The sequence below is a fragment of the Notolepis coatsorum genome (genome assembly GCF_963971535.1).
Source record: "Notolepis coatsorum genome assembly, chromosome: 10".
Classification (NCBI taxonomy): domain Eukaryota; kingdom Metazoa; phylum Chordata; class Actinopteri; order Aulopiformes; family Paralepididae; genus Notolepis; species Notolepis coatsorum.
In genome coordinates this window covers 61,700,306-61,712,713 of record NC_140174.1, presented here as the reverse complement: position 1 = coordinate 61,712,713, position 12,408 = coordinate 61,700,306, and the positions used below count along the sequence as shown (strand labels likewise).

Sequence of the window (12,408 nt, the reverse complement as noted above, 5' to 3'; positions counted from 1 at the left end):
AATGCGATTAATTAGATTAATTAATTACAAATCCTGTAATTAATTAGATACATTTTTTTAATCGCCTGACAGCACTAGAAAATACGCATCCTTCAGGTCTATGGAGGTGAACCAGTCTCCCACTCTGACAGCGCTTAACAGGTGTTTCACGGTCAACATTCTGAACCTTCTCGCCACAATCAGCCGATTGAACGCAGACAGGTCCAGTATAGGTCTGACACCTCCCGATTTCTTGGGCACCAGAAAATACCACGAGTAAACACCACACATCGCGTCCTCCCTTGGGACCACAACGATGGCCTGCTTCGCCAACAAGAGATTGGATCTCGTCGGCCAGAGCTGTCACTGCTGCGGACCCTGACAAAAGGGTCTGTACCAAACCCAAAACGCCAACTGCGAGAGCAGGGTGTCTCACGGAGCCGGGATATCGCACCCTGACTCTACCAACGAGGCAATCGCACCCAAGGGGGGACCCCGACAGAAAGGGCCGGCCTGATACGGGGAGAGCGGCGATCACCCCTGGTGACATAGGCTCCCCCGCTGAGCATCTTCCCGGCATAGACTGCTGAGGACAGCCTGCTCTGCAGCTGGACATGCAAGGTGTGTGGTCCCCATGCTGCCCGATAGGGTGAGTCCCTACAGACCGTAGCCCTGTAGTGATATTACTACTACCCAAATCACGCGTGCCTGACTGACCACCGCCGGTCTTCCGGTCGGGGGAGGCACTAACGTAATACCCGGCCTGGCGAGGGCGGGGCTGGGGGAACCCACGCTGCGACCTCCTGGGCATAGAGTTCCCCATTTGACAAAATCTTTTAGATACAGGGAACCCTGCTCTGTCGACAGACACAACACCAGGCTCACCAAACACAGACGCAGGACGTGTGGTGTGGGAGCCGCCTGACAGCACAGCATTCTCATAGACAGACCCAGGCCTAGCTAGCAACTGGGTGTCAGCCCCGGTCTCCATGAGAAGCGAAATGTGGGGCCGCTTGCGCTTCACTGGAAGAACGTGGCCCGCAGCCAAAGGGGACAAATCAGAGCCCTGAGTCCTGTAGTGTAGCGGGGGGGAGTAACCGTAGAGCGTGCTAGACACAGCTAGATGGCAAAGTTTTTTAGGGCGTGCCCATCTAATGTAGCCGATCCCTCGGCCGCCGAGGCTGTCGGCCTTGTGATCACCTGTTTTCTTTGTGCCCAGGGTATCTCAGGCGGGGGGAAAATGGCCGCATGTTCTCACCTCTGGCTGCGTGGTGTGGGGCGGTGTGGAGCCCAGGTCAAATACCGCCCGCGCCCCTTCGGACAGACCAAAGAGTCCATCTGCGGAGAGGGGAGCCCTGAGGAGGGGAAGTCTCCTCTCCTCCTCAATGGGAGATTGCTCCAACCAAATATGCCTGTGAACAAGCGTTGACAGCATCCTAGCCCTCCCTGCGGTTATAGCTTGCGGCTGGGTCAAAAGCTGTATAACCTCAAAAATCTGCGCGATGTTTTTGACGTCGGCTGGCCCTAAGGCCCCACCACCCGACACCATTTTGGACAGAAAAGCAGCCAATTGAGCAATGTTATTGGTTGCTGCTAAATTCCGTCCAAGCTTCATCAGCCCACTCAGCCAGCTGCCGGGCTGACTCGCCCTCCGGCGTCGGCTTCCGGGTGGGATACCGTTCAACCATGCCAGGGCAAAGGACCCATGCTACCTGCTCCTCTAAGCACGGCACACCTGTCCTGAGCCCTGTCGTCAGCCCATCCACCCGTGTAAATGGTAAAAAAGCCTCAGCAAAACCCTCAACATTAGACACCGATTGACCTTCAGCAATGAAATGGTTAAGAGGAGGGAAGATTGGTGACAACCCCGGCGGGGCACATGGGAACGGCGCCCCAAACATCTTATCATTAGCATTAGCTGCACGCTAGGATACTTGGAAAAACATCCAAAAGTGAATCATGATGACCCCGTTTATCCAAATATCCCGCCCCCGCGCCAATACATCACCCGGTCGTCTCACGAGACAACGAGCAGTATTACACGCAGGTCCTACCTGGGTGCGACGTGGCTCGACTGCCAACCGTCGTGCAAAGTCCCTCGGTCCGCGGTCATGCGACGAGGAAAAAACAGGACAGGACCGCCGCGCTGTTAGGACGTGCCGAGAAGGTTCCGGGGGCTGGCGAACTTTTGGCGAATTCCCAACATTGTCTAATTTCTCCTTACGCTTCATAACAATTTCCAGTTAAAAAAGTGCATCTGAGCTGCTTCCGCGTTTGGAAACGAATGAGGAAGGGTGAGGCATGACCACTTCCGGCGTAACATAGAGGCACGCATGGGAGTGGCGTGGTCACGTGCAAGTGGGTGCATTTGTTTTGTTTCCCAGAGCACACTAGGTGCTGGAGATAATGATATATCTCAGTAGGCAGAGTGAGACGCGATTGCCAGTATGATAATATAACAGACATGCTAGTTACAGTTGGTTTCCTCCCACAAATACAAGACATGGTGGTTAGAGTTGGTTTCCTCCCACACTATACAAGACATGCTAGAATCAAGAATCAAGAGGTTTATTTATCACATACATACCAGGGCATACAGTGAAATGCGAGAAAAAAAGAAAATAGGTAAGACACAAGATATGCATGATAAAAAAAGACATGCAGGGGCGCCCTCGTGGCGCACCGCATAGTCCCTCGCTCACCCATGCGGCCGTCCCGGGCTTGCCTCCCGCTCCCGGGGGATACTTTGTTGCATGTCTTCCCCACTTCTTCTCCCGTTCACCCTCTCTCCTCTGTCGGTCATGTCTGACCATGAAAAAAGCTAAAACGCTAAAAAGAAATCTTAAAAAAAATTATTAAAAAGACATGCTAAGTTCCTGAGAAACTGGTTGCTATGTATACTACTATACAATATACAATTTACAATTTGAACTCTTAATGTATCTAAACTATACTATACAGTACCTCCTTCCTTTAAAGTGACTTTCCATTATTTAAAGTGACATTTTGTTTAAAGTGATAGTTTTGTGTGTGTGTGTGTGTGTGTGTGTGTGTGTGTGTGTGTGTGTGTGTGTGTGTGTGTGTGTGTGTGTGTGTGTGTGTGTGTGTGTGTGTGTGTGTGTGTGTGTGTGTGTGTGTGTGTGTGTGTGTGTGTGTGTGTGTGTGTGTGTGTGTGTGTGTGTGTGTGTGTGTGTGTGTGTGTGTGTGTGTGTGTGTGTGTGTGTGTGTGTGTGTGTGTGTGTGTGTGTGTGTGTGTGTGTGTGTGTGTGTGTGTGTGTGTGTGTGTTTTAGGGGCCGTGGAGGGTGACCCGTTCTGGGATGGGATCAGAGATGCTCTGTTGGGAGTACCGTCCAGTGAGACGCAAGCTTGTCACCAACCCAAACCTATCCTTTTTAATACAGGAGAGGTGAGGTATTTGTCCCTCTGTCTCTCTCTCTGTCTACAGTATCTGTCTATATACTGTATATCTCTCTCTCTATCTACAGTATCTATCTATCAATCTATCGCACACTCATAAAACAACTTGGACTTCTTTGCCGGCCTCGCTACATCCACAGAAGCATTCAGAGGAAGTTTGTTTACTCCATCCATCTGTTCAGCTGGTCGCCGTGTCGCACATCTGACGCGTCATCAGATCTCTGTTGCAGCTGGCGCTAGTAGCACGGGAAACCCCGTGAGACCTCTGCATAATAGCACAGGGAGTATCGCGAGATCAATACTCACAAAGGATTTTAGAAATCGTGGAGTGGATTTTAGCCTACTCCGGCCCTTACAGCTACACACTCCCAGCACTCCTGCCCCTGTTCACATGACCAGTTTTGCTCTCCTCAACACTCGGTCCCTCAATAACAAATCCCATTACATTAATGACATTATCTTGGACCATAAATTTGACTTTACCTGCCTTGTCGAGACATGGCAGATACCAAATGAGTTCTTAACACTCAACCAGGCCACCCCACCAGGCTACACATATCTACAACAACCCCGTGTTGGAAAGCGGGGTGGTGGACTTGCTGTTCTCCATCGTACCTGTTTCAAGGTTAAGGCTGTCCCCACCCCTCCTGCTACATCATTTGAATGCCTTGCCTTCAAACTGCTTGGCCCCCAGCCTGTGCTTGTCATCCTGATTTACCGCCCCCCCTGCTTGTAATCTGTCTCAAATTGTTGCATCTCCAACAAGAATAAGTCTAGGCAGTGATGGTATTATTTCTGGGACATGCATTGACCATATTTATACAAATGTTTCTGAACAATGCTCTAAGGCTGTCTCTGTCCCTGTAGGGTTCAGTGACCACAATATAATAGCTGTCACTAGAAAGACAAAGGTTCCAAAACTTAAAGCTAAAATCATATTAACTCGGTCCTATAAAAGATTTAATGAAGATTCATTTATTGATGAAATATCCAGTATAGATTGGAACATGGTGTGTAGTGAGGATGACCCTGAAGCTGCCCTGGATTTATTTATGTCAAGATATATGAGTGTTGTAAACAAGTATGCTCCTTTAAAAAAATTCACGTCAAAAATAGATCTGCCCCATGGCTTGACAGCAGTCTCAGGACCCTAATGAAAGAGAGAGACATGGCCAAAAAAGCCTCAGTTAGTTCTGGTTCAATTGATGACAGGCATAAATACTGTGCTTTACGCAATCAGGTGACAAAACTAAACAAGGTAAAAAAAAGGGACTATTTTAAACAAAGGTTATATGATGCGAGAAATGATAGCAAACAAATATGGAATGTTTTTAATGAAATGATGGGTCGAAAGACAACTGTGTGCACACCCTTAGTGGAATCAAATGGATTTGTTCTCACGAAACCAGGTGAGATTGCAAATCATTTTAATGATTATTATGTGGGTAAAGTATCTAAACTAAGGCATGCTATGAATATGTCAAACAACATGAAAACAAATGACTGTATTAAGTATATTATAATGAAAGACAAAATGTGTGAATTTGAATTTCATGAGGCTGAAGTCAGTGAGGTGGAGCGGTTACTCCGCTCTCTTCCTGATAGTAAGTTAGCAGGCCTAGATAACCTGGATAGTAAAGTGCTGAGAATGACTGCTGGTATTATAGCATCTCCTATATGTCATATTATGAATAGATGTTTGGATGTGGGCCTATTTCCAAAGATGTGGAAGGAGGCTAAGGTTTTTCCTTTACCTAAGGATACCAAAGCTGCTTTTAATGAGGGAAATTCTAGACCTATAAGTATTTTACCTGTCTTGAGCAAAAATCATGGAAAAGTTGGTGCATTCACAAATTCAAGAGTATTTTGTTTCAAACAAGCTTGCAACAGATTCTCAACATGCCTATAGAGCTGGTCACTCTACTTCTACTGCCTTGATACAGATGACTGATGACTGGCTTAAAGCTATAGATAACTCTATGTTGGTGGGAGCTGTGCTGTTAGATTTTAGTGCTGCATTTGATGTGCTGGACCATTCTCTACTGGTTGATAAACTTAAATGTTATGGTTTTAACTCTTCTGCTTTAAAGTGGATACTAAGTTATTTGTCCTCTAGATCACAGAAGGTGTATCTAAATGGCAGCCTGTCCAGTAGCAGAGGTCTAGAGTGTGGCGTGCCGCAAGGAAGTTGCCTAGGACCTTTGCTCTTCTCTGTATTTACGAATGACCTATCTTGGACTACCAAATGTGCTACAACAGTTCTTTATGCAGATGATTCAACATTGTATTACGCAGCACCAACATGCAATGTACTTAATGAAGTTTTGAGTAGAGAACTTAAAGTTGTGCATGACTGGGTAATATGTAATAGACTTGTCCTTAATATCGCCAAGACTAAATGTATTGTGCTGGGAACAAGGCACAGGTTATCTACAAATCCAAAGCTTCATTTAAACTTGTGTAATTCAGCAGTTCAACAAGTTGAAAGTACTAAACTCCTTGGAGTGATGCTGGATTGCACTCTGTCTTGGTCTCAGCATATTAATTATATTGTTTTAAAAATGGGAAGAGCAATTGGTATTTCCAGGAAATGTGCTTCTTTTGTTGCCCGTCCCCTTTTATGTCAGATAGTGCAAAGTTTAGTTTTATGTCATCTTGACTATTGCTCTGCGATGTGTTCATCTGCTGCCAGTGGTGACCTCAGGAAGCTCCAGGTGGTCCAGAACAGGGCAGCACGGTTGGTACTGGGCTGCTCACTAAGGTCTAATGTGAGCCGTATGCATGCCCGCCTCTCTTGGCTTAACGTTGAAAATAGATTGTCTTTTAATATACTTGTGCTGTTCAAGTTGGTCATGAGCAGTAAGACTCCTGTTTTTATACATAATCAGATTGTTTTTAGTAATACTGTGCACGAGCATTACACTAGAGGTTCCAGTAGTGGGCAGCTTGAATTGCCAGGTCCTAGAACCAGCGCTCTGGGGAGATCTTTTATTTTTAGACCATTCACTCTGTGGAATGGCCTGCCTCGGAACCTCTGCTGCATTTACAGTAGATTCACTTTAAAAAAGAATCTTAAATTGTTTTTAAATTGTTTTTAACACTGTAAAGTAATTTTTTGTTTTTGTTTTACACTAATGTAATTTTAGCTATATTAATTGTTACAGTAGGTTCATTATGCATTGTGTGTACTGACTTTTAATAATTTTGTTTTTTGCAATAGTGATTGTTTTTGTGTTTTTTTTGTGTATGGACCCCAGGAAGACTAGCTGGTTGCTATCGCACCAGCTAATGGGGATCCCTAATAAAATCAAATCAAATCAAAATTACGAAGCTGGTGTCGGGCTCTAAATCCTCCACCTGCTCTCTGGACCCCATGCCCACCACCCTGGTGAAGGCTGGCCTGCCTGCCCTCTGTCCTCTCATGGTTGACATCATCAACTCATCCCTGTCCACTGGCTCCGTCCCTGCTGACTTGAAGGTGGCAGCAGTCACCCCAATTCTAAAAAAACCCGGTCTGGACCCCGATAACCTCAACAACTTCCGCCCCATTTCAAACCTCCCCTTCCTCAGCAAGGTCCTCGAGCGCGCAGTAGCCGCCCAGCTACAGAGTCACATAGCCTACCATGACCTGTTTGAACCACTCCAGTCTGGGTTCAGGGATAAACACAGCACCGAGACCGCCCTGATCAAGGTAACAAATAACCTCCTCATGGCTGCTGATGCTGGCAACATCAACATCCTCATCCTCCTGGACCTCTCAGCTGCTTTTGACACCATCTCACACTCAATCCTCCTAGACCGCTTGGAAAGTGTCCTTGGCATCACTGGTACCCCCTTGTCCTGGTTCACATCAGGGGCGGATTTAGGATTGTAGGAGATCCGGGGCTTAGCCCAGATGGGCCCCCCCCCCCCCTTTTTTTTTTTTTTTTTTTTTTTTTTTTTAATTTCTTTTTTAAAAAAAATTTAGTTTTTGGGCAGGCAAGGGGTGGTTTGGAGGGGGTCCGGCACAACCCCCTCCACGACAGATTTTTTTTGAATTTAATGAACCTGTACGTGCAATTTCCTGCAATATAGAGCCTTCAATCTTGACCAATAAAGCTGCTCTTTTCACTATAAAACTCAGTTAACCATAACGTAGTTATGGTTAGATTTATATATTGGGGGGGGATATATCATATTTTTCATATAATCAAAAAGTGGTGGAGCAAGATCATACCTTTGCTCCCCCAAGTTCAATAGTGGGAGAGCAGAGATGCTCCGAATGCTCTTATGGCCAGGCGTCTATGATTCACTGATACAAAGTAAAATAGTGCAGTGCAATAAAATAGTTAGTCAAATAGAATAAAATAATGCAATAGTGCATTGCAATAAAATAGTTATCATCGTATTTTTTCGGGAGGCCGGTAAGGAGTGCATTACAGTAGTCGAGTTGGCTTGAGATAAAGGCATGGATCTGGTTTTCAGCGTCCTTTTGATTTATAAATGGCCGTACTTTAGCTATGTTTCTAAGGTGGAAGAATTAAGTTTTTGTCAACTTGTTGATTGTGATTTAAAGCTTAGGTCTGAGTCTACCATAACACCAAGACTTAACTCACTCAAATACAGTTAGCAGCTGGATAGACCACAGATGGAAATTAGCTTCTGCTAAATCTGGTGCAAACATATTTTCATGTAACAATGATGAATTGTAAAAAAAAAAAAAAAAAATTTTTTTTTTTTTTTTTAAATAGATTCGGGGCTTTTCAGAATACATCCGGGGCTTGAGCCCATGTAGCCACCCCCTAGCTCCGCCCCTGGTTCACATCCTACCTTACCAATAGGTGGCAGTATGTTTCCCTCGGGGGTCCAGGTCAGCTCCAGCACTTGTTAAACAGGGTGTTCCCCGGGGTTCGGTGCTAGGTCCGCTCCTTTTTATGATCTACCTCCTCCCACTCTGTGATATCATAAGGAAACACGGCCTCCACTTCCACTCTTACGCAGACGACACGCAGCTTTACCTCCACACCAAACCCTCGGCTCCCCTTCCTCCCCCCTCCCTCACTGCCTGCCTCCAGGACATAAAAACATGGATGACCACCAACTTCCTTCAACTCAACAACAAGAAGACAGAATTAATAGTTGTAGCCTCCCCAGCCCTCCTCCAAAAGATCGACCACCTTGTTCTCTCCGTGGATGGCTACTCCATCTGCCCCTCCACGGAGGTAAGGAACCTGGGCGTAATACTGGACTCAACCCTCTCATTTCACCCTCACGTCAAGTCTGTCACCAGATCCGCCTTCTTCCACCTCAGAACCATCTCCCGCCTCCGCCCCTCACTCTCCGACACCTCAGCGGAAACACTCATTCACGCCTTCATCACTTCCCGCCTCGACTACTGTAACGGAATCCTTCTTGGTGCTTCCAAGAAGGTTCTGGATCGCTTACAGTACGTCCAAAACTCTGCTGCGAGGGTCCTCACGCGCACCAAACCCTGGCAGCACATCACCCCCACCCTGCAAAAACTCCACTGGCTCCCCATCAACTACCGAATCCCTTACAAGATCCTCCTCCTCACCTACAAATCCCTGCACGGGTTGGCCCCTTCCTACCTGAGCAACCTACTCCACCCCTACACTCTAGCACGAGGCCTCCGCTCATCCAACTCCGACCTCCTCACCATCCCCCGCACCAGGCGTTCCACACTGGGAGACCGAGCTTTCGCTGTAGCTGCCCCCAGACTGTGGAACTCCCTCTCCCACCCCATCCGAGGCTCTGACACCATCAACCTGTTCAAAACCAAGCTAAAAACCCACCTGTTCACACTTGCCTTCACGCAACACGGCCCCGCTCCCAAGTAGCCCACCCCTGACTCTTTTAAGCCACAGATTCCGTTGTTTTGTTTTGTTGTTTGTTTTGTTTGTTAATTTCAACCACTTCATCCAATTGGACAGCACCTTGCTTCCTTTTTGTTATCTCTTTTATCTTATTTGTTTTTTCCTGTTGTTACTATACACATATATTCATAATTTAAACATTTTTATCTTTAATTTTTTTTTTTTTTTTTTCATCCTTTCCTTGTACAGTGTCATTGAGTCTGAGAAAGGCACTTCTCTCTTAAAATCCAATCTATTATTATTATTATCTGTCTATATACTGTATATCTCTCTCTCCCTCTCTCTCTCTCTCTCTCTCCCTCTCTCTCTATCTATATACTGTACATACTGTACGGCACGGTGGTGTAGTGGTTAACACACTTCACAGCTAGAAGATCCTGGGTTCGATTCCTGCTTGGGGACCAGGTTGCCGCATTGCCAGGTACCCAGGTGGGGTATCTCTCCCGGGCCTTTCTGCGCAAGGGTTTGCCCTCCCAATAAGATAAACCCAATGGAAAAACATGCAGAATAGATCGCTAACGCTGTCGCGTCCCTGACGAAGACGGACAAGAGCACTTGGATTGGTCCCCAAGCGCGGCCCACACCGCAGCCCGTGTCTGCTCCCGGCTGCCCTCAGGGGGAAGGACGTCAAGTGCAGAGAGACATTTCATCGGCGACCCAATGCATGTGTGTGTTAATCTGCATGACAAATAAAGACTTCTCTTTTCATATCTTAACCAACGTTGCAACTTGCAAGGCGCTTATAATGAAACGTTCCAACGGCGACATGAATTTTTCATCAATTCATTCAACCTAGCGTGCACTTATTTTCAACCTAGAACCTAAGCGCACGCTTTCTCTCTCTGTCTCTCTCTCTGTCTCTCTCTGTCTCTCTCTCTGTCTCTCTCTCTCTCTCTCTCTCTCTCTCTCTCTCTCTCTCTCTCTCTCTCTCTCTCTCTCTCTCTCTCTCTCTCTCTCTCTCTCTCTCTCTCTCTCTCTCTCTCTCTCTCTCTCTCTCTCTATATATATATATATACTGTATGTCTCTCTTGCTCTCTCTCTCTCTCCCTTGTTCTCTCTCTCTCTTTATAAGTTAATATACTGTATGTTGGTTGATATTAATATTCATTCTGTTCTATATCACAGATGTCATGGCCTCTACCGTGGCACCCAGAGATAGTAGATGTTCAGATTATCACCATCGGCCACGTGGCTGTGGTGGCTACACCAGGAGAGATGACGTAAGAATACTGTAATGGTTGTACTATAGACAGAATCCAGTGCAGATACAAACAGGCAGAGACAATGTTGAATCAGAGAAAACCCAAACAGCGGGTATTTTTATTAGGAAAAGGAAGAATACGGTAACCAGGTTCTCAGACAGTCCAGGGAGTAGGCGACTAGCACGGTAGTAAGACAAGCGGGGGGTTGTAGCCGGGGACGGGTTCTTAAACAGTCCAGGAGGTTCACACGGAGAGTAGTCTGGCAGGCGAAGGTCATACACGGAGATCCAGAACTCGGGAGCAGGGTGTGGAGCGGATGGTAAATAAGAAAGAATAAACAGAACCCCCCCCCCCCAAATAATAATAATAAATTGTTATAAATTTGTTTGCCTTAAATAAGATTGTTGTTTTTAATTCCTGAACATATTTCATCTTATACTGTATCTATTTGTTTGTTTATTTGTTTGTATTTATTTATTTCTACCAGGACCATGTCAGGTCGGAGGATAAGAGAGGCAGTTAAACAGGTAAGACACCTGTATCAATTGAAATATTTGGTGCCTTCTTTTTGTCTTTTCATCTCTGTTCGAGTGAATCTGAAAATGTATCTTAAACCACATAAACACATGGAGACCAGTGTGTGTGTGTGTGTGTGTGTGTGTGTGAGTGTGTGTGTGTGTGTGTGTGTGTGTGTGTGTGTGTGTGTGTGTGTGTGTGTGTGTGTGTGTGTGTGTGTGTGTGTGTGTGTGTGTGTGTGTGTGTGTGTGTGTGTGTGTGTGTGTGTGTGTGTGTGTGTGTGTGTGTGTGTGTGTGTGTGTGTGTGTGTGTGTGTGTGTGTGTGTGTGTATTAGGAGTTGGAGTCAGAGGGTTCGTTCAGGGACGCAGAGGTGGTGATCGCTGGTCTCAGTAACATCTACACTCATTACATCACTACGTATGAAGAATACCAGGTACCACACGAACACACACACACACACACACACACCTACACACACACACACACACCTACACACACACACACACACACACACACACACACACACACACACACACACACACACACACACACACACACACACACACACACACACACACACACACACACACACACACACACACACACACACACACACACACACACACACACACACACACACACAGAATTCTCACAGTGCCATTTTCTTAGAAACAAAAACACATGAAGTTACACAGGAAAAAAGTGATTGTTAGGAAGATCAAAATTTTGTGATTGTTAGGAAGATCAGAATTTTGGAACCCTAGTCCTATTTCCTTCTTACCAATGCTGCTGTTGGTCGGAGTCCTTTCTCTTTCTGAACTGCATGTTCCCAGTGTTCATTGTCATCCTCTTCACCTGCAGATCCAGCGTTATGAAGGAGCCTCCACCATCTTTGGCCCCCACACTCTCAGCGCCTACATCCAGAAGTACAGAGGCTTGGCCAGAGCTATAGCACAGGTAGGCACCATTTAAATTTGTGTTCAATCATTTGTAATTTTTACGATTATTATTATTGTTGTTATTGTTATTATTATTGTTATTGTTATTATCTATCTATCTATCTATCTATCTATCTATCTATCTATCTATCTATCTATCTATCTATCTATCTATCTATCTATCTATCTATCTATCTATCTATCTATCTATCTATCTATCTATCTATCTATCTATCTATCTATCTATCTATCTATCTATCTATCTATCTATCTATCTATCTATCTCAAATTAGACCCAGGCAACTACCGCCCTGTTTCTATTCTTACCTCCATCTCGAAAGTCATGGAAAAAATAGTATACAATACGAACAGGTCGAAAAGTACCTTGCGGGAAAAAAATCTAATCTACGAATTCCAATCTGGTTTCAGAACATCCCACTCCACTGACACATGCCTTCTCTATTTGAACGACCACATCAAA

The 12,408-nt window shown here is 45.6% G+C and overlaps 1 protein-coding gene across 1 annotated transcript in view; it reads left to right on the top strand.

Moving 5' to 3' along the window:
• The window catches only part of asah2 (N-acylsphingosine amidohydrolase 2), a gene marked incomplete at both ends in the record, with an annotated part of 101,171 nt that overhangs the window by 79,475 nt on the left and 9,288 nt on the right, over window positions 1-12,408 (top strand). The window contains 5 exons of the mRNA XM_084323053.1: window positions 3,271-3,386; window positions 10,396-10,490; window positions 10,960-10,999; window positions 11,324-11,422; window positions 11,851-11,946. Coding sequence (XP_084179179.1) covers window positions 3,271-3,386; window positions 10,396-10,490; window positions 10,960-10,999; window positions 11,324-11,422; window positions 11,851-11,946 — 446 coding nt within the window. The remainder of the gene's footprint in view (window positions 1-3,270; window positions 3,387-10,395; window positions 10,491-10,959; window positions 11,000-11,323; window positions 11,423-11,850; window positions 11,947-12,408) is intronic.